At 31.0% G+C, this 27017-nt stretch overlaps 1 protein-coding gene across 1 annotated transcript; it reads left to right on the top strand.

Moving 5' to 3' along the window:
* The first annotated feature begins 45 nt into the window (after positions 1–45).
* LOC148619474 (VPS35 endosomal protein-sorting factor-like) lies at positions 46–27017 on the top strand. The gene is made up of 26 exons (XM_088579373.1): positions 46–83; positions 1936–2026; positions 2604–2789; positions 3205–3343; positions 3549–3628; positions 4223–4351; positions 5501–5585; positions 6551–6628; positions 7744–7888; positions 8305–8398; positions 9816–9893; positions 10246–10415; positions 10640–10751; positions 11377–11493; positions 12104–12157; positions 12604–12747; positions 13021–13106; positions 13497–13577; positions 14531–14693; positions 15199–15276; positions 16138–16252; positions 16809–16948; positions 17813–17972; positions 19523–19641; positions 20277–20423; positions 25753–27017. Exons 1-26 carry the CDS (start codon positions 67–69, stop codon positions 25849–25851), a joined length of 2907 nt encoding a protein of 968 aa, XP_088435499.1. The 5' UTR covers positions 46–66; the 3' UTR covers positions 25852–27017.

Genomic DNA, 27017 nt, shown 5'->3' with positions numbered 1-27017 from the left:
CGACAATAAAGACTCCGAAACATGGTGAAACAGATGCTTGATCATGTGACTTCCAAATCAGCCAAAATGGCGAACTACGAATGGTACTTTCCTCCCACTCAGCCAAAATTAATACATTTCTCCTAATCTCATATTTTCTATTGTGCTACTTTTTTGCAGTCAACAAGCAACATTTATTTTCTATGCAACGCTTTAAGTTATAACCTCATCTGAAAATATGAAAAAAGATATTCTTAAACTTTGTGCCTAATTGTGGTCACTATGTCTATGATTTATTGTACACTTATCAAACTTCAGAAGATTGTAGTTACATGTTTATTATCTGTTTTCAAGTAGGGCACAGCCACTAAAAGTAGATGGCAAGAAGTATTGATCAGTCTGTCCCTTACAAATATGTCTAGGCAGTAGTTTTTCTGTCTTTCATTAGTTTCATGATGTATTTTTGTACATGTGTATAATCTTACAATATTTGGCATTTAACTGTAAGAATACAGCCTCAAGATGATATGTTGCATACCATGGTTTGTGACCTTTTACCTTGAGCTTTGACCTTTAAGGACAGTCTTAATGCGAGGAAGGCATTAGCCTTATTATTGCGAGCAAAGCATAAAGTACCAGGTTGCCTTGTAGACAAAGTAACCAAATAACAAACACATGAAATGTTTTTTGTAGGCATTATATCTTTTTTTACTATTTTAATTTTTCAACATATTTTTTATCGTGATGTAGTGCTATCTTTAATGGCCAGCCATATGTTAATTCTGGAAAAAAAAGTGTCCTAAGTAAACAGAACATACTTGATGTAAGGAATAAAAAATGAATTTACATGTTTTGCAGCTCTTGCACACCTCTTAAACCACCCTATTAACAACTGTATATATGAATAATAATCAAAGTCTTTACAATGTCCAAAGTTTAAATTTAATATGTATACCATATTTGATAGATACTGTGAAACTTCTCCAAACTGGATCATCAGAAAACCGGTCTTCCCTTCAAACTGGCCGTTTCAAAAGTCCCAGCTGATATACTTTAAAACCTGTATGTTTTGTTGACAATAGACCGACCACCCGGTACATTGGCTTTTAGCAGTTTTAGTTACATATTTCAAATAAAAACAACCTCTCAATTCCGGCCACCTGGTGATTGTTCACCTGTAATAAATGTGTCAACAAAACTGTAAAAGATTACATAATTAATGATAATCATAGTTAATAATTCATTCACTGACCGGTTTGCGTTTCATCAGTGGACAGATGATAATTGAAAGGCACAGTAGTTTAAACAATAAATTTAATCAAGACATTACATTTTGTCACTGGTTGGCTGTTAATTGGTGTGTACACACGTCGGGCAACTGGGGTCGTTACGATCTTTTAACTGTAGATTAATATGACCTGTACCCAAGCCAAAACAACATAGGGGTAAAATTATTAGACTTTGTTGATAGGTAATTTACGAAAACAATACAAATAATTAATTACCATCAATAGCCCTTTGATCTTTAATACACATTCTTTCAAAACCGTGGACATTATTTTGTCAACAGTACTGTTTGTAAAATCAAATCATTTACAAATGATGCAAGCTTTGAAATGTAATAAAAGGCGAAAAGTTTGGAATTGGCATTAAACGTGTCTCGACCAACAAACTGACAAGATGTAGGGTTATAGAACATTAATGGAAACAGCTCTTAGAATGCATTGCTGTTTTTCACAAAACTGGCCACCCCTATAAACCGGCCATTTTTTCTTGTCCCAGTGGTGGTCAGTTTGGAGAAGTTTCGCTGTATATCACTCAAAAATGATAAGTAATATTTTTTAAAGGGTTATTGTACATGTACAACAAGCCGAAATATTTAATACAAATTTATGGGAACTCACTGACCAACAACAGGGCAATTTCTCCTTCAGTAAAAACATATATCATTTACAGGTTTCCCAGACAAAGAAATTATGATATTGAAAGAAAACAAGAAGCTCTAATAGGTGATGAAGCTGTTACTCATCCATTAAAAACCATTACAGTAAGTCACTAACTGTTCTTTAAATGTCTCTTTGTGTATGACACATGAAACACAAAAAGTAAACTTCATCTTTTAAATGATTTGTCAGTCCATGATATTAAATGATTATTTAATTAGCTATGCAAGTTCTTCAAAGGTAACATGTTTGAAATGTGGTATCAAAAAAGGCTTATTTTCAGTAGTTCATTTTGATCCTGTTTATCCATTGGTGAATTCCTTACACAGTTATATTTCTTAATAAATCCTGGTACACCTCATGATAAGTCTATCTTCTAGACCTGCAGTGTCTACTTTTAGTTTATGGCAATATATTGCATCTACATTTATATAAAAATAGTTTAATCAGCATCATTCATTGAATGTTGAATGTTGATGTTGAACACTTTTAATTTTACTGATTATTCAGTGAAAAGACATTATGTTATTGATTTCATTTTAATGCAATGTAGTAATTGAAATGGTTATTACTTGGTATTCCATTGATAGTAGGAAGGAAGACCAACTGACATATTTTGCATGCATGTATTTCCTATGAAGTAGAAAAATCATCTTGATTACTTGAGTAGTCTTATTTCAGATTACAAATGTCGTAAAAGTTGACAAGAAAGGTACAACACCTTCAAAGACCCCACAGAAGTCAATAATAAAGGATCCCCTTAGTGCCATGTTGGATCCCCTCAGTGCATCACTTGAGGGGTCTGATCCACTCTCACAGATGTCTTTGTCAGATTCCAGTACAACATCTAGAAAATCCAGCTTTAAGGTATATAATACATACATAAGGTCTTTAGGTACCTCGTAACATCTTCATGTCAGTCTGTAGTACAAAACACATAGACATTTAAGTTACCAATATGTAAAGATTTAAAAATAAATAAAAGAAAATGAAAGTAAGTAAATATAAGGACCTTAAAATAAAGATGTCCTTTTTTGACAATAGTTTTAGTTGCATTGCTCCTTACTTTGATTCTATTATTAGGCTGTAAGTTGGTTCAGAGTCTAACCTATGGAAGACCTGACTAAAGAACTCAATCAGAGACCCTGAGTATGTCAGCAGCTGGACTGTTGCTTTGACATGTTTGCATACTCCCAGACCCTGAGTGGGTCGGAGATGTTTTTCCACCCATATGGTTTTGAAGATGTGTTAATTGATGATAATGCAACATAATATATTGTAGGAGTCAGCAGAAACAGATGGGTTAGATGAGACATTTGAACCATGGAGTGCTAAGAAATCATCAATATTGACTAAATACTCGACATCAGCAAAATTGTCCATCACCACAAGCTTCTTATCTGCCACAGACAAAGAGAAAGGTACTGACAATTATCAATAACAAATCTATAAGTTTATAAAATATATATTTATTCAAAATCACAAAGAATGCCTGGTAGTCAATGGAAAGTGTCTACAGGGAATTTGAGGATTAAATTAAATGATAGTATGCATGTAAAGAGAGAAATTAATTGATAGTTTTTTTCATGTAGAATAGTTTCAAGTAATAAGTTTGTTTTTTTGTAGTTGCCATGAGACCTCAGACAACAACAACAGTGACAGATAAAGTAAGAAACAGACTGGAACAACTTGATGACTTTGAAGAGGTAACATATTGATAGATGAAAAAAAGAGTGTGTTCAATCTTAAATGCTCCATAACTTATATATAATATGGTAATTAAACTTAATTTCTTGTATTTGTAAGTTTATCAGTTATGGTTAGTACAATGTTTAATATTACCAGAAACATAGTAGTGTTCCCTACAGACTATTTTTGATGGGTGCCAGTGCCCTGCCCTTTTCCTTCAATAGATGCTAATGATTGCATGATATTTTTCAAATTTGTCTCTATTGTGCTAGGGTGCCCCTTTTTCACATGGATTACCCGTTCTTTTTTTTTTTAACCTGGAATACATTGTCCTGTTAAAAACCTGCAGAAAACACTTTACAGGTTAATGTGTATGGGTAAGGATACCCATTTAATCAGGTACCAAACAGAATAAGGGATGAATATCACATGTAGTTTTTATTAAGGTCAGTTGCCCATCTGGTAACTTGATTGGAAAGATGTATGAAAACTGTGGCATAAATCATTCTATTACATGAAAAATAAAGATTCTCTTTTAAACATTCTTGAGTTTTTTGTAAAATAAATATTTACAACAAAAAATTATGAGAAACAATTTTTTGTTTTAAAAGGGCTCAGTGCAGGAAATGCTGAACTTAAGTCAACAGGACTATGTTAAACGCATAGAAGAGTTGAATCAGGCTCTTATAGATGCATGGCAGCATGATCAGAGAGTGAAAGCTCTTAAGATAGTTATACAGGTAAGGTTTAGTAATGACATTGAGAATATACCCAGAAATATTTAGCCAAGTATAAACTTGGTGTAAATTGTATTTTATTGGCTTTTTGCATAATTTATATAGACATTAAGAATCCAACATCTGTACAAGTTCAAGATAGGGAAATCTCAGACACCTCAGGGTAAAATTTAATCATTCTCTAAAGAGGCTCCACCGAGTTAGACAATTATTGTATCTTACTCAAGGGTGTCTGAGAATTCCCAATCTTGCATGAGAAATGCAGGTGTTTGATTCTTTTTCTCACTTTAAGTTTGTTTTTTGCTAAAATGTTTGAATTGGCCAGTGATACGTCACAATCAGGTGTGAAATTTAGGTCTCTTCAAAACAGTAAACTAACTTCAAGAAATAATCAATAATTAATCACTGGTTATATTCTCGATAAAATTAATATTTTAAAAGAATTTTCAAACACATATTCGATATGATATGATCATTCATTAACTCTTCATTCAGTTGTGTGAATTTTAGTACAGGAACACACACATGTTCTGTCTCAACCAGTTGGTGAGATAAGGAAATCTTGCACAGCTGAAAATAGGAATTTTCTTTTCTCTTTGAGAATAACTCATTTTAAAATCCTTAATGCATTCTGAAGAGCCTTTTTAGAGAACAATTAAATTTTACCTTCAGGTGTCTGAGATTTTCTAATCTTCTACCCATACAGGTGTTGGATTCTTAATGTCCTGGGGACAATTTTTATGCTAATTCAGTGAAAGTCTTTCTTGCTTCTTTTTCTCATTTTAAGAGGTACCACTCCAAACAAAACAGGAAATTCTAAAAATAGCATGGTAATTGATTTTTGTTAGTATGTCTTTTTGTACTTCGTTGTTATAAAAAAAACTAGCAACTGTCAAATACTACATTTACCATGAATAGAATTTCAAGATTTAGGGAATGGTAATGTGTCATTGGTGGTTTATTGGTTATATGTATCTATAGCAATTAGCTTTTAATCTGAGGCCTACAAATGAAGAATGAGGATATGGTAATTTAAGGAAATTATCGTTGGTTAAACAAGAAAAAAAAATCATGATACTTAATTATATTTCATGCTTGTATTTAAATTTTTTTATAGACTATACTTATACATTGATATGATTTTATTTTAAGTGTTCAAAGTTGCTTGCCGATACAGCAGTGTTACCATTCTATCCGAGCAAGTTTGTTCTTATTACAGATATCCTGGACACATTTGGTAGGCTTTAAATGTGGTGTAAAAATAATTTGTGTTTGGAATAATATTTAAATTATACACATATCTATATATCGGCAAAAAGATACAGAAGGGTCAACAATGGGACAATTCAAATATGTCAAATTCATAGTACATATGTACACGGCCAGAACCCGAAAACAGGAAACAAAAACCATCTACCGGTACATACACAGTGTAGTGAACTGAATAAAATAGATTACATATAATAACTGAAGATAAGGAAAACAAAATGTAAAAAAAGAACTAAAGCACTTGCAATATGAACTCCCACAGTAAAACTGGGAGTGACGTTAAATTAAATCCCAGAAGCCTAGAAATTTGATTTTCTAATTCTGTGAATTGTCTACAATTGTATTAATTTCCTTTAGCAGGCTTTTCTAATGTTAAACAAAGGAATCTGAATCTATTTCTTGCAAAGGGAATTCAAACCATTTGTAGCTTATTCTGTCAATTATTACACCCTTGTACTGTAAGAGGAGGATATTTTGTTTTACCTTTGTCCATCATAATTCTATCAATTATTGCACCCTTGTTCTGTAAGAGGAGATGTTGTTTCATTAGTTGTAATGTCCATCTGTTCATCACACTTTTGTTTGTAACATTTTTCTTTACAACTAAAACCATTTTATATTTCAACACATTTTTATAGGTGTTTCATACAGCAACTTTCTGTTTTACAAATCTGTTTATACTTTAATCATGTTTTAAAGTTGTGGTTGGCAGTTATATCACTTGTGGGCTTTGACTCACAGATTTCTTGTTAATTTGAGGTGCATGTGAAATTGATATTATTTAAATTATTTAAAAGTGCATTTATTTCAGCATGTTATGGCAATTTTTAAAATTTAGGATGTGTTATTTTCAGTGTAATAGTAATGAAAATTATTACAAATGAAACATTTATTTGTCTCATGTGGATAGTGTTTTCCTTCTATTTTTTTTAGGGAGATTGGTGTATGATAGATTGAAGGAGAAGGCTGTATACATTCCAGCTGGTAGTGGTGTACCTTTAAAGTTACCTGGTAGATATTTATTTACAGCTGCACTTAATAAATTTGCTTATTTTATTGGGTTTTAATGCTTATCTTGTCATAATTTGTATGTGTTTCCCACTTAATTTTATATACTAAAACTTGTCTAAACCAAACCCATTTTTGACTTATGAATTAGTTCATTTTCAACAGTTGTTAGGTTTACCAAGGTTTAAAATACATTTAATCTGTATTAAGGAGGTAAACTTAAGGTAAGGGACACAGCTCTTACAAATAATTGGAACATTTGAATTCAACATTTTACATCAATTTCATCTAAGCATTACAGTAACTTAGATTAATTTCATTCTGTTACAACAAAAACTCGATAGGCTTTGATGAATTTGAATATTGTACAAGCATATCACTGATTTCAAGAGCTATGTCCCTTACCCTAAGTCTACCTCCTTAAAGAGAATTTACATTAAGATATGTTTTAAGATTTTTCAGGGTATGGATTAAATAGGTTTCACTGTGCTAAGAAAGGATCTTTTATGTTTTTTGTTTTATTTTAAAAAAATTCTTTTTAGGAAAATTTTAAACAAAGATACCTTGAAAAAAAAAAAACCAATTTGTTCAACTAATAATTTATCAGTCAATCTTTACATATCTTTGTACCAGCAACCATAGCTTAAATATCCTAGCACAAAATTCTTATAGAAATTAATACTTGAATTTGTGAAAGAGAAATATGTATGTACAAACTACCTGATAAATTGTTTGACATAGGCTGTTTTGATAATATTTGAGGAAAAATGTGATGACAAATCATTGAGAGGTCATTCAAGTGGAGACTGTTGACAAATTAAAGTTGGATCCAATTGAACATTTCTTGTTGAGTTAAGGCAAAATGACCCAGGGAAATTTTAAGTGGATTCACATTTACTGGGGTAAATTATAGAAATGTGACAAATTAGAGCTCAGCAAATTGACTAGGTCAAATAAGAGTTGAGGCAAAGCGATGGACCAAATTAGAGTTCAGGCAAAGTGATGGACCAAATTAGAGTTCAGGCAAAGTAAAATAGGCCAAGCTAGAATTGAGACAACTGGATCTGGATAAACTAATTTGGGACAATTGGTTCATATTCATATAAATATTTTTACAGATGACTTCACACCAGATCAAGTTCCAGAGTCTGCAAAGGAAACCTGTAGAAACTGGTTCTTCAAGATAGCTTCCATTAGAGAACTTATACCTAGATTTTATGTAGAGACAGCAATACTCAAATGTTATAGTTTTCTTAATAATCAGTAAGTAGTCTAACTAGTGTTGTTCACAATAATGCCTTTTAACATTATGTGGTTCTATTGCATTTAAACTTAGTTACAAAATACTGCAGTATAGAAAAGGTCCTTGTGGATAATCCCACATACTTCATTGTGTAATAGGTATTCATGGGATGTCCATGTTTTGAAACCTTTGAGAAGACAACCACTGATAAAATGCTCATGTAAAAACTGTTTTACTGCAATGCAGATATCTCATAAAGCAGAATCCTTATTACACTTTTTCTGTAGTGTCCATCTATAGTAAGTCTGGGTTAAGTGGCATATTTTTTAATTACCATACTCTGTGCAATTCAACTTATTTCTGTGTAAACAGTCTATCAGATAAAACATGCAAAATCTTGCTAAGGTCCTTTTTAATTATTGTATTTTAATTGCAGAGAATATACAGATGCATTGAAGAGACTGTGTGTAATGACCAGGGGTATAGGTGATCCATTGGTTGCTGTGTATGCTAGATGCTACTTGTGTAGGGTAAGACTTTTTAAAGTAATATGCATACAAATTTAAGCTGAAACAAATGATATTTTTTGTTGCACTTTTTCTGATTGGATCAGTTTTAATGTTCCATACAGCAGTTTTGGGAGGACTGGGACATCTTTTTTATTGGTTTTATAATCGGCTTGACCTTTTCCGTCAAGTAAAAATGTTAATGCTTGCATAATTTGCCTTTAAATTTGCCTTGTAACATGTTAGAGTGCCTTTTTCAAAATCTTGAAGGAATACCATCTGCACACAAACTCTATTTTATTTATTTAGTCCCATTTAAAAGGCATTTTTACATGGATAATTCACATTACCATATATACCCGAGTATAAGTCGACCTGCCTACTTTTTAGTCCAACATTTCTGGAACCTAGCCTTGACCCGCTTGTAAGTCAGACTGATTTCTGACAGTTGCATGACAAACATTCTTAAAGATTATACCTGTTTGTTTTGTTAACTTCAATAAATTTATTTTGCAATAAATAATTACAAGCCAGAGTTGTTTTTATAGTAATAAGTAATTAAATTCTTGACAAGCCATGTAGATTGTTTTGATATGGCCATTATTTCATTCATTCTACTTTTGGTACTACCAATAACCCAAATTAAAATCATAAATATAGTGAACAACAAAGAATAAAACATTAAGTTTATGATACTCTAACAACTTATTTTTGAAGATGTTTCAGTAAGTTAAGAGGTTTTATCTTAAGGGAAAAGTAATTCATAAAAAGAATTGCCATAACCAACTGAAATGTTGATTACTTTTGTCATGAATTATGGTATGTTATTGGGTCATGTTTCTATTACACATTTGGGTTTTTGGCTATATAAGCGTACACAGCTTAAATGCATACACAAAATGGATAAGTGGGAAATACAAATAAAACCACAAAAAGCCAGTATTGTGGCAAAATAAAGACTAAACAGTAAATATTCATTTGCTGCATCATATTTTAGCTGTAAAAGGTAGAAGATGAAGACAGTCTTCCTAAAACTGATGTTTACAATTTAAACATCGGAATAAATGGCTTCAGTCTGGCTGTTCAATATTAGTGTCAAGCTATTGCCATTTTCTTGCTGAAAATTTTCGTTCATAAGCTAGATCTTGTCGATAAGTCTGAACCCTTCCCAGCAGTTAAAAATCTAGTCCCAAAAATCTGATTTATTTACCAGTATAATGGTAATCCCTTAATAAATAACCTTTTTTATATGATATGACCACTGGGATAAAAGTTTGTAATTTAACCTTAAAGGTATTCTGACAAATGTGCTAATTCATTGACTAAAAAGTCTCTTTTATTTTGTGTTTTTGTGAATTTTATTGAGATTTACTGGTTTTGCCCTTATTTGAATTTATACACCCTTTTGAATGTTCATTTAAAGTTCAGTAATGCATTACAGGTTGGTATTCTGATCGCCCCTAAGACCAGGGATCATCAGATGCCCTGTTTTGAAGATTTTCTTGCAACATACTCACAGGTAAACAATTATAGACTTCAGGTGTCATTCTTTAACTATTGAAGTACTGGTACATGTATTTTAAATTTACATCAATGTATATCAATATGTTTAATCTCTGGCAAATTTATCCCATAGACTTTAAAATTAGTTGTCTTTGTTTGTCCACAAACTCACAGCTCATAGGAGATACATGTAGATTGGTGAGGATTTGCCTTAAATAAAGTCAGAATATGTTTTGATTACAGTATACAAAACAATGCAACAACAATTACAGAAAAGTCAGCATTTGTACAAACATTGATGATATCTTGGAGATACAATGTTTTATTGCATTTTTTTTATTGTATCTTAATAATTATTTTATTCACAGGTCCAAGCAGACTTTGTACAGAATACATTAGCCATGCAGAAAATAGAGATGCCAAGATACTTAACTTTGTTCTCTCCAGGTTTAGATTGGATTCTTCAGTGTATAGCTAACAAATCTACTGAAAGGACATTGATGGACATATTGGAAAAATCACGGACCCATTGTAATAAGTAGGTCATGTGATATTAGGTGACCATTACATAATTATCTCTAGGTAAATGCTATTTTATTGACATCAAATGTTCCAATAGAAAGACTTTTTTTACAGATATTTTTTTTTGCCCATCTTTGACATACATTGTACATTAGGTGAAAAAAAGGTATTTCATATTTCTTGTGTTTAGTGTCCATGGTAGATAGATTAATGTCTACATACATCTTGCCTACATTTCAGTGCTTTGTTGTTAAATTCAATCATATCAGCCTTCAAACCAGAGTATATAGCCTCCAGATCTACACAGTTTATTGAATTAATCAGAGAATCAGAAGATGCTGGCTTTCCTAAGGTATTATTTGTGGTTTGTCAGTTAACACATATCATTTAAGGTGGTAAAAGAATCACACATCTTTCTGGTAAAAATATAGAATTTGTAAAAGACTTATGCTGCTGATACAATGTTTATATTAGAAAACAACTAGTTGCATGATGGAGAGGAGTCTTTAAATTTAAATTTGAAATCTTTTATCAGAGGAAAAAATAGGAGTTGTATGTGCTTATTCTTTTTAAGTAGTAGAATTTACATGTATAAGGACAGAGTGTCATGAATGTAAGGGGTCTGAAACGTAAATGGTTTAAAATTGTTTTGTTGGAAATTTCTTAATAATGGAAATGATGATTGGAAATGACTTTTTAAACTTTTGATGCAGATTTAGAGCTGGTGATCTAGAAAGTTTGGAATATTTCTTTAGGTGAAACATCACCCAATACAGCATTATGGTATATCATTAAGAAAGGTGTTATCAGAGTTCAAACAGCTCCATCTCTCAGAGGCTAAGCTTAAAATCATATAGTTATGAAAGTAGAAGAAGTACTGTAGTTTTGTCTCATAACAATTATCCCTTGCTTAATTGTTTAAATGTATATTATATATAAATAGTTCAAGTTTTTAATTGTATTTTATTATTTTCCAGCATTTATTAGACCGTACATTGGGTCTCTGTTTAGTCATGTCCTCTCCACCTGAAGATCAAAGGTTATCAGTATTAAATGAAGTTTGGAAAAGTATCATGAAGTTGAAAAATCCTGGAGTAAGAATCATAAGAATTCTACTACTTTGTAGTTCTGTCGCATAAAATTAATTACCGGTAAAAAAATTTGGAACATTATCTTTTTAACAAAAAGTCTGTCTGTATATTGAAAAAGGAAACTTCCAAGAAAAACTTTCATTACTTCAATGTTCACATGATAATTACAGTGAAAACTGTCTAAATTGAAACCCTTTTGGACTTTAATATTGGTTTTTGGTTTACAGAGGTTCAAAATATGTTTAAAAATAGTATAAAGATCTTTTAAAGTGTCTGTTTTAAACATGTTTTGGGATTTTTCTGGGTTTCATTTAGTCAGGTTTTGCTGTTTTAATATAATGATGTCATATTGCTGAAAGTATCACAGATTTATGTTTTTAGAATCCTAGTTTTGTTTCTGACAGTGCATATATTAATCAACAAAATCTTTATTGTGTAGCTATCTAGGACAAAACAGGTGAAATTGAGTAAATTTGTAAGGTTATTTTACATATAAAGCTGTTTTAGTATGACAATTAATCCTGATTGTTTTATTTTCTGTCCTCCATTGGCCCGTGATTGGTTTATAAAATCTTCTTAATATATTGTATTCATCTCTTTCTGTTTGTTTTAGGATTACATAGAATGTGCTGAAGTTTGGATTGAGTATGTGGTGAAAAATTTTGGAGTGAGTAATTTTTTCTAAGGATCAAATAAATTTTTGAGAATAAATTATAGGCTAGTGGCATTTTCTTTTCTCCCTGCTATGCACAGGAAAATTATTTCACATGATAATTTCTATTCCTACTGATATTTCAAGCTGTTATTATTCAGTATGAATTCTTAAGATTTAATACTATAAAACTTTAAAGTTCAGTATTTAGATCATCGAAGTAATTTTCAAATGATTTAGGGTGTGCAAATTTTGAGTCTCACAAAAGGTAAATGATTGAAAGTGTTCAAATTTTTATGACCACCTTGACCCAGTTTACAAAATTTCAATGAATCGTCATTACTTTTGAAGAGGGAATTCACACTTTGAACCCTACATAAAAACAAAGGATCCAAGTAACACTGCTATATTGCATTTACCATTTATAAAGTTTGAGTAATTTATAAAATTATTAATTTCAGAAACGAGAGATAAATACAGTGCTTACTGATATAATAAAGCACATGACACCTGACAGAGCTTTTGAAGATTTCTATCCACAACTTCAGTCTGTAGTAACTAAGATCATGTGTCATGTCACAGACTTCTCAATGTTGTTTGCTTTGGTGAGTAGTTTTCTAACATCGATGTTTTAAGTACCAATCCATATAAAATTCAAACACTGCCTATAGTAGACATGATTCATGGTGCTGTAAAACCAACTGAACAATGTTTTTTTGGTCTTCATACACCCCATTTTATGCTACAATTGTCTAACCAGCATTAAATATATCCTATACTTTCACCATTCATTACAATTGGTTTGTCTTAAAGTGATAATCACTCTTAACGTTTAATGAAATGTAGCCATGTATGATTGTTTTAACTACTCTTTTCAGGAAAAATTTTTGCCATTCATAGATATGTTTCAAAAAGAATCTGTAAGAATGGATGTTTGTAAAACTGTGATGGAAGCTTTTATTAAGTGAGTCATTTGCTTTTGAATATGTAAAAATTAGCAGGTGTTTTTAAAAAAAATATATATTGCCCACATGAAAAATTTAGAATATTCATGTACTTAAGATATTTTCATTTCACAACCCTTCTGAAATTGTATTGATAGGCATACTCATACATTGGAAGAACTAGAAAAAATACATAGCTTCCAGTATTTAATTAGTGGATTTATTACACTAAAAGTATAATGACTCAAACACATTTAAGTTGTCTATTTTAAACATCTCTGAACTGACAGTTCTAAATCTAGGACTCCACAAAAAAAAGATTGGATTAGAAAAAAAAACTTTTCCTTGTTTACATTTTAGCCAATATTGTATGATTAAAAGAATGTGATAAAAATGTTGCTCTTTTTCAGGACACAAACAGAGACTACCAACGATCCTGTGATAATTAATGCATTGATGTTTATTTGTAAAACTATGCATGATTCTGTTAAGTAAGTAATATCAGTTTTAATATACTGTTCAGTGATTGAATATTAATTAATCCTCATTTTTAAGAAAAAAAAAATGGTTGAAATGATAGAAAAACACTGAAATGTGACAATGAGCCTCCTCAGTGGTCAGTTATTGTGCTCTCCTATTCTTCAGTTCCTCTATCCACCCTAGGTGTCTGATTATTTTTTAATACAATACACTTTTAGTCTCTAGATAATGATTTAAATTAAAAAAGATCAGCAAACTCTCTTTAAACTTTAATTTGTTACTTTTGACTGAACATGCATGTCAATTTTGGTAATTGCATTTATTTATCAGATGTTACGGCCATTTTTACTACTTTATTTACTGTATTTCCAAACTGCAGAGTTGCTAGTAGGTTTCTAGCCTTTCATTCAGTCACAACTCTGATTAAGTTTGTGTAAAAGCCATAACTCATAATTATAGCATAATATAATATTAAAATTGTGTATATGCATCATGATCTTGTGAATTCACAGGGTACAGACCAGGAAATCACAACACTTCAATATATTTTTCCAACTATTATTTTCTAGGAATGTACTATGTTATACATGTGCATGTAATCTCTAAGGGAATGAACTATATATACCAATTTTTTATCCACGTAGAATCAAAGTTGCTACATGGAAATTTTAGCACCACTATAAATCTGTCCGACCTTCTTTCTATAAAATCTTTCACAGATCTCTAGAGTCAACATTCTTCACTGGTACATACAAAGTTTAGAAGAATTTGACACTATATTGATTTTCAAGGTGAAAGATCAAGGTTTTATTCAAGAGGCAAATAAGAGGAGTTCCTATTTTCAGGTTGCCTTTGCTTGCTTTTTTTTAAAGAATTGAATGTAATAGTATTGTATGTATGTGTATTTAAAAAAAAAAGGCTCAATTAGAATGTAAGCTTATTACTATTGTAATTTGTTTTTCAGTGCCTTAACTTTAGATGATGAGCGTAAAGCAATAAGTAACTTGATATCAGGATTTGTAAGGAAAATTTCATTTGGTCGTGATTTTGAACAGCAACTTAGTTTTTATGTAGAATCGAGAGCTAACTTTACCAACTTAGATCTTGTGCTGATACAGCTTATACAGGTAATGACAATGTAATATAAATGTGACAGATATTTGTATGACATTATATAAATGTGACAGATATTTGTATGACATTATATAAATGTGACAGATATTTGTATGACATTATATAAATGTGACAGATATTTGTATGACATTATATAAATGTGACAGATATTTGAATTCTGTAAATTTTGAATAGAGATTAATTGAAGTGATTGTGTTTAGGATTGTCAGATTTTAACTCATGGTATATTGAATGTATGTCAAAAGTTCATATTAAAGCAATTCAGTTAATATTTCAGACAATTTCGGTAAATATTAAAAAGTATTAAAATTTATGTGTATACTTTGTGAATACAGTCTTTACAATCTTCAATATCATAATTTAATTTGCATTGTTACCCAAAATTTTAAAATTCACATTTTACTCCCACAAAATTATATTATTGCTATCATATCCTATATGTATATTGTAGATTATTTAGCTTGGAATTTAATTCTTACCTGAACTATTGTGTTTTAGAATGTAAATAATTTAGCAATAGACACAAGAAAAGTAGTGAAGGGAAATCATTCAAGAAAAACAGCTAATTTTGTGAGGGTAAGTTAAGTAATGGGATTGGTAAAATGTTGGCACATGAGACTAGAAAGCTTTGTTAAATTGTTCCAACTAATATTTGTGATGAGCTTGTTATGATTTGAAATGTATCAGTTATTATAAAAATTTGAAATATCTAATTATTTCACATATGGATTTGGTAAATCATCAATATCTATATATGATAGTACATATACATGTAACTTGCTGAGGATCATTTGGTTTTAATAATAATAATTTCTTCTTGAAAAGTGTTAGAATAACTATTTTCAATTGCCCCTGCAAAACTCACAAACTTTTAAGTAATTCTCCATCTAAGAATCTGGCAAAATGTATATAAGGTGTGGCACACGAAGGAAAAAAAAAACGATTTTATTGCATTAACCAATTAATTATACCTGATAACCACCAGAAATTAACCATCAAAGTGTTTGTAAAATTTGCCTTTTTAAGACCTTGATAGGTCAAATTAGGTCGAAATGTACTATGGAAATATGACAGGGAAATTTTTCTGTACTATTTCCCTGTATAACAGTAAAAATATCTATGTTACAGATGCTTCAGGATAAATCAAAATAGCTTTTCAGTTGTTTTCTGGATGTATTGAATATATTCGAGGTAAAAAGACCAAATTGAGAATTATGATTTGCCACCCATTGCCTGATTCTTACACAGGATGATACCTAAATTTCTGTCTTTTTGTAGATTATCCCTTAATTAGACTATTTTTGTTCATCCTTTTCTTAGAATGTAATGTACATAATTTCCTTGCAAAGTGGAAAATTTTCATTAATTTATGAAATGTTGCTTTTTTGTAAAGGTTGTATTCATTTAAATCTGTCAAATGATCTGTATATTTTTCAGGCATGTGCTGCATATTGTTTCATCACAGTTCCTTCTCTACAGTCTCACACAGAACAACTGCAACTTTATCTGCTGTCAGGACAAGTAGCCTTACTAAATCAGTGCTACAGTCAGGGTATTTTTTAACATCTACCTTAGAAGTTCTTGAATTGTAGTTAGAATAAGCATAATTTATCTATAGGCTTGTAATTCCCTCGTAATTCCAACCAAGAAATAGAGAATTTTCTATTCTCTGACCTATGGTCAGTGTGAGCCTATGGAATCATTGAGTTTCATTGTTACCAATTATCACTATCTGCTGCCACTAAGGATTTCCTTTGAAGGTCATCTCTTCAGAAACCAATCGGCAGATTTAATTCATATCTGTGAGGAGTGGTGGATCTTTAGACCTTAATTTACTACTTTTGGTTTACAATTGATTATTTTTTCCATCTTGTTAAAGGTACAAGTGGTGTTAGAAAATCTTGTTTGTGTATTCTAATTAAAGAGGCTTTGGTCCTTATCAGGTTCATGAAAACAAGACAATAATTCCTTTTCTAATTTTGGTTTAGTGAATTACATATTTTTTTAAAGAAAGTATAATTATTCAAAGTTTGAATTTTCTGTATAAAGAAATCATCACCAAGTATTGAATGACCAGCAAGTACCAATAGTTCATAATTTTTTTACAGCTGATGCGTTCTTTAAGGCAGCTATTTCATTGATTCCTGATCTACCTAAAATACTGGACCAAGAAGGGAAAAAGAGATCATCAGAGCCTGTTCTACAGGAATATCTGTGTAACTTCTTATCAACATTACTTGTTGTACCAGTAAGTTCTATGGAGATTTTATAAACACATGTATTCATCCAACAATAATCACATAAATGTAATTTTGTTCTAATTTATCTGATAAACTTGACATCACATGTTTTGAAAATCACAGGGAATGGAGCCTCAGTGTTTTACGTATTTTGAAATTTGTAATACTGCAAATTTTTATAAATATGATGAACAAAATCTGATAATTTTGGGTCAGATAAGTACTGGTTGGTGAATACCATTGTTGACCTTAGGTCTATTAGCAGTGGCATTGACCCAGTAATATTAATTTACCAAAAAAAATGACACTTCAATTGATAATGAGACTTAACTCATGCCCAGAATAATGGAAAGGACTGTTTTTTTAGCATAATTAGCTAACATTTTTGTGCCTGTCACAAGTCAGGAGTTTTTGGCCTCTGTATGTCTTGTTTTGTTTTCACCTTAAGTTTATTTTGATATTACTTGAGTATATAGGGGCAACTCTTTTGCTGTGCCTATGTGTAATGATGTTTTGGGGCCAGCTGCAGCTTGCCCTGTGGTATGAGGGATTCCGCATTGTTTATTGAAGACCAATGGTTGGCCTTGGGCTGACGTTTTCATCCCGGTGGATTTGTTGTCTCTTTGACATATACACCATATTTATTCTCATTATATTTTAACAAATTGTCTTAAAGTTCAGACATTTAGAATAGATAGTTCTTGCAAATGAAAGAAATGGCATGAAGTTGGCTCAATTTTAAAAAAAAATTGCCAATTACCTGAATGGCAAATACATTGTAGTCTATGAAATAATGATGTCTGTTGTCCAACTGAGATATTAAATTACTTCTTTTAAATATCTTATTTTCTCTCCATTTTTTTGTTAAACAGGACAACCCAGATTCAGGAGTACTATATTTAATGAGGGGTTTATTGAACATGTTACAGAACTATACTACAGACAGTGACTTTAAATGTTATATTTACATTCGAGTTTTGGCAGTATTATCATCATATTGTCAGGAGACTTATATCTACCATGTTGATAGAGGTAGGTAATGACCACAGGTGTTTGTGTACAGACCGTTGGGCAATGGCAATCCCACTAGAAATATCATATGGCCATACATACCCTCCATACCTACTCGCTTCAACAGGCTAATTTTCCACATCAAATACAAAATCAAGGCAATCTGTGCATTCAGTCTGAAGAACAATTTTTTTTTTTTACCAGAAAACACATCAAAGCAAAATACCCTTTAGCATCCCCACATTCAAACAAATTGACACTGAGATCTTCAAAATGATATTTTTTCCTTGGTTTTATATCCATGGTTTTTTTATGCTTATGAAATTTAAAATTAAAGATATTGCTCACTGAAATAATAAGGTTTAATGTAGTTTGGTCAGATAGGACAAGGTAACTGGGGAGGGTGAAGCTGTAATTGAGATAATCAGCTGGAAAAGGTGCATGTATTACTGGTAGTGCCTAATAATATAAGTCAAAAACAAAATTTCATGTTACAGTACAGATTTTCACTTGTCGCAGGAAAAAAGGGGTATGTTTGATTTATATCAAACATGCCTTGAAAAACAACTTGTTAAAATCAATTTGGATATCAGATGATTTATAAGGAAATGTGTGCACACCTTGCCAACTGAACCTTTTTTGTTGTTCACATATGTTTAACATAGAAACAGTAGTGGAAAATTAAGCTAAAATGGCAAAAACACTTGATTTCATTTCATTTTTTCTATGCAGGAGATATTGACCACATTTGTCGAAAACTTAATTATTCCAACCATGGAAGCCTATTTATTGTATCATGACAACTTTTGACAAGATTTCATGTGCCTAATATTTCCAGTTCGAAAAACTTTTTACAAAACTTTAAATTACATAAGAAATGATTGGAAATTGTATAAAACAATTCTCAGTGAGGTCATTTTGAATTGAAATCATTTTTAGTTGGTTTAAGTCACTTTTAACACAAAAATATGGCAAGAAGTCTTTTCAGTTGATAAGCTAAAATTTTCACTAAATAATAGGAAAGACTGCTATAAATAATTAAACTCCTTTCACAAGACAAAATATACACATCACTGGGCAAAATGTACTTGTCACAGGACGAAAAATACATGTCATTGGGCAAAGTGTACTTGTCACAGGACAAAATGTACATGTCACAGGACAAAATATACACATCACTTGGCAAAATCTACATGTCACAGGACAAAATATACACATCACTGGGCATAATGTACATGTCACAGGACAAAATTTACATGTCATTGGTCAAAATGTACATGTCAAAGGACAAAATTTCGCATGTCTGAAAAAGAACTTGGACATGTCACAGAACAAAATTCAACATGTATAAGCATGTGTGTCTAGTAATATTATCAGTTAGTATTTTCTTGTCATAAGATTTGTTGGATTATACAAGTTCCACTGTTCTGGTAGACATAGTGAGCTATAAATTTTAAACTGCTTAATTTGACATGGTAAACTTATATGAAAAATAATTGAAAGATTATTTTTATTTACCATACTAATGAATATTCACTTCACTTTGTAATGTCCAGTAAATATTTTTACAGTGGATTCCAATGATTCTATGTATGGATCAGATCCAAAATTTACCACAGATGTCAGAGGACTGTGTAGTACTCTGGTTGAGGAAATTCTGTCACATCTTAAAACATTACACACAGCAGAGGTAAGCTTTTTTTCTGTAGTTATCTCCCTTAAACTTAGTTAGGTCTGTAGTGTTTTTTATTTTACATTTCTTCTTTGGGACATTAAATTTTTATTAAGGATTCCAAAATTATGTCTAGAATTTACAAGAATAATGTACAAGTGAGGACTGTCATATGTTGTTTTGAACAATAAAAGCATTTATGATCCTTGAGTTAATAAATACAGCTGTTTAGTTAAATTGTACTACTCTGTTTTAAAATATCCATCAAAAACTTATACTATAGAAACAGGTTTAACTATCTCTTTCTTTAATACATTTTTTAAATGGACCATGTTTGTAAAAAGGGTTAAAAATCAAATGTCATGAATCTCTCTCTGCATGATATTTAGATGGAATCATACTTGGTTACTTATTTTTCCACAAGTTTTGCAGATAATCAATTTTAAAAGGTCCATCTCCAAATCTACTTTACAGGGGGCCTAAACAAGTTTGTTGGACCAAAGCTTTGTACAGAAGTCCCATTGGGCAATATAGTAACATTTTATGACATTTGCAAGTTTTACTACTTGTTGAAAATGAAGGCCTGCTTATTTCCTGTTCAGGCATCATTCATTTGATATATATAATTTTGGAGAAATATTTTTACATTTTAGACATTGAGGAGACAGAGTCAGCTGGCATTAGACTTTTTTAATGTGATTGTAAATTATGGAGATATGTCAAAGCAGCCAATGTCAACTCTAGCTCTTAATTTGTGGAACTTAGCTCAGAAACATGGAGAATGTGATACCAAACAAACTGTAAGTTTTATAGGGTACCTTAAGTTTGGTTAGTTTAAATATGAGATTTGGTTGAACTGCCATATAATTAACAGAAAATAAAATTGACAAACTGTTGTAGCTCTTTCAAAGGATGAAATTTTTTTAATAATCAGTTCAAGTACAATGAAACTAAAGCTAATTTCAGGCTAAAAAAACTATTTATTTACGTAGATGAGAAATGCATTGATTCTGATTGAAGGGACTTTAGGGAATGTCTTGTTTACACAGGTTTCTGGTTTATTTGGAGTTTGGTATAGACAATTTTCTGGTTTATTTGGGTTTTGGTATAGACAGGTATCTTGTTTATTTGGGTTTGGTATAGACTGGTTTCTGGTTTATTTGAGGTTTGGTATAGACAAGTGTCTGGTTTATTTAGGTTGGTATAGACAGGTTTCTGGTTTATTTGGGTTTTGGTATAGACAGGTTTTTTGTTTATTTGAGATTTGGTATGGACAGGTATCTTGTTAATTTGGGATTTGGTATTAACAAGTTTCTGGTTTATTTTGGGTTTGGTATAGACAGGTTTCTGGTTTATTTATGTTGGTATAGACAGATTTTTGGTTTATTTGGGGTTTGGTATAGACAGCTTTCTGGTTTATTTGGGGTTTGGTATAGACAGATGTCTGGTTTATTTATGTTGGTATAGACAGTTTTTTGGTTTATTTGGGGTTTGGTATAGACATTTTTCTTGTTTATTTGGGATTCAGTATAGACAGGTATCTTGTTTATTTGAGAATTGGTATAGACAGGTTTCTGGTTTATTAGGGGTTTGGTATAGACAGGTTTCTGGTTTATTTGGGGTTTGGTATAGACATTTTTCTTGTTTATTTGGGATTTGGTATTGACAGGTATCTTGTTTATTTGGGATTCAGTATAGACAGGTTTCTGGTTTATTTGGGTTTGATTAAGACAGGTTTCTAGTTTATTTGGGGTTGGTAGAGACAGGTTTTCCTATACATGTATTTAATTATTACTGAAGTCATCAAAGGGAAAAAGACTTTATTTCTTTAATAATCCTTACCTTTACAAAACATTTTTTGGCAAACTGGTCATCTTAATGGATGAAGTTTTGGGAACAGGGAATAATTCGGTCAGTGAGAAAGTCCACATGAAATTTTGCAAAAATTTGATGAAGACATAAAAATCTACACCAGATTTTGTGGTTTTTGGTGAACTGGGAAGAAACTTGAAAATATGTATAAAACAAATATTGGGCAAACAGTTACTATAAACAAATTTATTTCCATGACCTGTCAAGTGAACATTTTTACAGGTAACAACTTTCACAGTTTCAATAAATGATTAGGGTTATATGGTGTTGAAAACCAATTTTGTGTGGACTATTTTTTTTGACTTTTTGTCCACTGCAAGAATAGCTAAAATTAGTTCACTAGGAAAATTAATATGTTTACAGTACTTTAAAAGAGGAAAAATTAATTTTTATTTTATACAGCCTGTGAAAAATATGAAAATATCACCTGTCTTAAATATGTGAAATTGATATTAGATGAATGTGGTAAATCCTTTGTGTGTAACATGTATATCATGGTTATGTAGTTATTATACTCACCAAAAGCTATTAATTATAGACTTTATATGGGGAATTTAGAGTATGAGCACTATTTAAGAATTTTGGATGATAGAAATTATATAACCTTTTGCAAGATTTAAAATTGCCTAGATAGAATCTGGAAGATGGCATAACATCCTACAAGTAAAAAGGAAATTTTATCCCAATGAGAAGACACTATATCTGAAATCTAGATTTTATGACTGACCCAATATAATATGAGCTGATGAACAATCAATGTGTACTAGATCTTACAACTTAGGAGAGAACTACATTCTTACTTATTATATTGTGTGTGACCAGTCCACAAATGTTTCACTGTTCAGTCTAATCACAAAGCTTAGAACCAAAAGAGAGGTTTGTTTTACAATGACAAAATACATACTGGTGGTTAACTCTAATCTCTGAATTTCAAATCACGTTGATATTACCAATCAAATTTTTCGAACCCCCCACCAAGTTGATTCTGACAAATTTTAGTATATTCACAGTTTGTTCAGTGTTGAGTGAAGTAATGGATCCAATTATCACTACCAGTATTGTTGTTGACAGAACATGAATAATTTATATTCTGTCAACAACAATACTGGTTAATTTAATTACCACCTTGAAGAAGACTAAAAAGCTAATTGACTATTTAACCTTTACAGAATAGTCATAAATTAAGGTCTAGTGGAATGTTCTAAGACCTTTCTAGTAGCTTGCAATGATGTTAACATTTTCAGACTCGAATGACAAGTTTTTGTTATCCAGGTAAAGACAACTCTTATAAGGACCTCAACATCTATTACACGAGTACAATGTTCTCCCTAAGATTTAGAGATCTCATCCTGGTAACCCCTGAATTTCAATATAGCATCTAAAAATTTTAGCATCACTTTTGTATTTAAACCTATGGGAACTTCTTTTCGGTTAGCATCCTGGTAAAAAAATATAGCATGAGGCCAATGTGATGCTATATGGCCCTGGGGAGATCACTGCATTATATTAAGGGGAACAGGCATGCCTAGCCACTTGTAGATTGGTCTGGGAGCACAAGACTAAGCATGAACAATATGGAATATTAAATAATGTAATTTAGAAATATTACAAACCATTACTGTTCCTCTGCTGTTTTAACCGTACTATGCCAGAATTATCCTTTTTCCAGTGAAGGTAACTAGATGGTTACATTGATGGTTAATGTAGATTGAAAAAAAGATCTATCTTTGGATGCAAATTTCAGAAAAATTTGTTTACTTTTCTTGGAGTGGTATCCCCGCAAAATGCACTTTTGATGATTTTTCAAGTCCAAAAAAATGAAAGTTGCTGAATTTCTATGTATTTCACTCATGATTTGACTATAAATAAATAATGATATAAAGTGTTAATATGGCATGGTTTACAAGTTGAGGATCATGCTCTTGTGAACCTCTTGTTTATTTTTAAGGTTATAAGTCAAAAGCCAAACTTTATTTTGCCTTGTCCTTTGTTTCGTTTCATTTGAGATTTAGACTTGAATTAAAGTGATAATTAACTCCTTTTTAATTCATATCAGTGCCAACTTTTTAAATAATGTTTATAGACATAAATTTTTGTGCTTTGATGTAAGTTTATTGTTTCAGTGGAATTTTCTATGTTAGGTCTTTTAAGACTTCATACATTGAGGCAGGAGGGGGTCCAGAGGGTTATGATGAAACTTCTCCATTCAGAAGCAACTGTTTAATAAGAGCTGTAAATTTGTTCAGCACTTTGTCCAATTTACTTTCTCAGAACTCCTATTAAACTTTCTAGTTATACATGTTATAGGCTTGTAGCTCTTTGTAAAATTGTATTAAATTAAGGAGATAGACCTAAGGTAAGGGACACAACTCTTAAAAATCATTGGAACTTTTGTATTATAAAGGTTAGTTCAGTTCATGGAAATAACTGATATCTCATAAATAATATTATAGTACTTTCACTTTTAATATATAAAATTAAATCCTAATAAGTAGCAATCTTTTAAAATATTGTTTTTTTCTGTTCTATTTCATTTATAATTCAGGATTCATGCTTTTGGGCAACTTTGGCAAAATAGTTACACTGATGTTATTCACTTCCCACTAAAGTACTGGAAAGGCAACTGGAAGATTTTTAGACATTTCAGATTTTAACCTAGGTTATACTTGAAAGTGCTTGAGTAATTCTGTTGTTAAAATTAATACATAGTGTGAATTTTGTCTTGGAATATCAATTTATCAGGTGATTGTCATTAAATCATGGGAAGACCAACTTTATCCCCTGAACATTGTCATTGTATGTGCTGTAAAATGAGTAAGTTATGCTTAGTCAAAAATTACATGCAGCCTCTCACACCCAAGTTGATTGTTTTTCCAATCACAGCTTGAAATGAGTGCTTTAGTGACAACTACATGATAAGGATTTAGATATATCCTTTGTTAATTATTAGTCTTTCTTTAATGTTCAGTCCTAACCTTCAGATCAAACACCCATAAACTAGTTGTAATCAGAGTAATTCTTTGATTTGTTATCTATATCATGGGGTATGACTTCCATTTTGTGCTTTTGTTCTAAGTTTATTTACCTAAGTAATGCCCATTAAAGGTAAATATCCCAGCATCTTACTTCATCTTCTGCCTCATAAGAGAAAATAATTTTGTTTAGAAATAATACGATATTTGATACTTATAAAGCTGTAACCAACTTTCTCCCTGTCTAAGCCAAGTATTATAATACACATGACCTTTTTAATACCTGGTTTTGATTAATAACCTTTGAAAGTTTCCAATGGTTTACATTTCCTAAGTTTTTGACATAATTTATGAGAGAAACCAATTAACTTCAGCCCATTCTTGATTTTAAAGTATTTCTCTATTCTCTATGGATAAATTTAGAATAAGCATGCTTACTCAAGCTCTCATGTTTAAGAAATAAATTTAGGAAGTTCCATTTTATCATTGTTTTACTAGTGGCTGCCTTTTTACCCCAAGCTATAGATTTCCATGATATATTTCAATTCTCATAGGACTAGCTTATTTTTTTACAAAGATGCAGCCTATGTGCTGCACAAAATAGAGACCATTGTAGAGTGATATTCTGTTGTTACAATGGTTCAAAAGTTGACCAATAAGATTGCTTGGAGGAGTATCTCAGTAATAGAGGTTATTTATAAAACCTGGCCCTGTACCTTTATATTAGAATTTAATATCTAGCTGTAGGTTAAAAACTCTTGAAATCAGTGATATTCAATTTAACTAGTCTTTCAAGCTTCATTTGAAACAGTATGAAATCAGTCAAAGTTACTTTGATGCTTATATGAGATTGATGTAAAATGCTGAATACAAACATTCCAATGATTTGTAAGAGTTTTGTACCTTACCTTATGTCTACCTTCTTAAAATCTTAATTTATAGTACAGCATGTATTGTTTGTGATTGAGTAGTTAAACTGTTTATCTTTATACTAAGGTCAAATTATTGTTTTGCAGAATTTTGTTTCTCTTAGTAACCAGACCTTTCAAAGTCTGCCATTAAGTTGGAATTCTTGCCTGTATTGGCAGTTTACAGTTAACTCTTGTTAAGTTTGTGATAAGAATTTTTTTCTACGGCAGATTTTTATGACCAGATTTTGAGATGATTGCTAAGCAATTATTTCAGGATCTGTATATTTTCAAATTATAGAGGCAAACATATTACACAGCCCTTTCTTTTTAATCTTGATTGTGCAAAACATTGGATATTCAATATTTCTTTTCAGGTAAGGCTATTTAATGCAGTGAAAAGGAAAGCAGCTATTTTAAATAAGAAGGAATATGCAGACTTGGTTGATAAACTGTCATTAGAATCAAGGGCATAGGCAGATAATTGAAGAGCATTCAATATTGTGCGATATATACAGGAGAGTATCAGTGATCGACACTGTCAAGGTCATTGGCAATCAAGTGTTATTTGAAATTGTGGTTTAGAAATTACTTTTGTATTATGACAAGCTAAGCTGGGAAAAATGATGGAGATTTCTTATTTTGTATCCATGGTGCTGCTAAAAAACTTTCTGCACATAATGTTACCTAGTGTATGACTGGAAATATCGTAAATTTTGTTTATCACATGAACAAAATTGGTCAACTTAGAACAGCACTAACAATACTTATAATTATACTTTATTACTGGTACAAGTTAATCCAATCCCTTCCAGTATATATGGTTATTATTTTCTTTGATTAAATACAAGAAAAACTTGGAGCAGGAAAGATTTTTTTTTTCATGCTGCATGAGCTGCAAAAACCAGTTTTTCCTTCTACTATACTAAAAAAAGAATGACTATTTTTATTTATATATATAATGAAAACTGTAAAAGAAAGAAACTTTTTTAAAAAGCATTGGTCTGTGTTGATTGGAATGATAAGGAAATAGAAACGAAAATTTGTAAGACGTATATAAAAACTCTGGTATGGATTTTTTGGGGGAAACTACTGTATATTGCAAGTATTTTGTCAATCTGTGTGTCAATTTGCTTCACTTTTCTGTAACAGATTTATCTTAGTTCTTATGGAGGGAATGCTTAAATATTTGTTATATTGCTTTTGCATGACAACTTGTTCCATTTATCCCTCTCCAAGATCCTCAGTTATCTATTTTCTGTTTACTGTAAATGGTTTGAGTGGGGTATTCTTAGCATGACCTATTGTTCAAAACATATTATTTTTAAATAACAAGTAAAGAAGTTAAAAGTTATATTATGTTTGCACATGCTGTCGTTAAAATAGCAGCATTCCAATTTATTCTCTATTGTTTCATTAGAAAGCACAACTTATCCAAATTTAGACCACATTATACCTTTATTGTTTTTCATAGATATATATAAACTTGTTATATTAAAGCTCTATTAGATGACAAGATGTTGATATTTTTTTTTTAAACTACAAATAAAAAAATGAATATAGAAAGGTTATATTTCTTAAATTTTTTATAACTAAGAAGATGGTTTTTATTAATAAATTGTGATGATTTGTATCAGCAAAA

This window comes from Perna viridis, chromosome 4 (genome assembly GCF_037379345.1).
Source record: "Perna viridis isolate PV_CMFRI_1.1 ecotype Kerala chromosome 4, ASM3737934v1, whole genome shotgun sequence".
NCBI lineage: Eukaryota > Metazoa > Mollusca > Bivalvia > Mytilida > Mytilidae > Perna > Perna viridis.
Note: the sequence above shows the minus strand (reverse complement) of the source record. Positions and strands in the feature narration are given on the sequence as shown.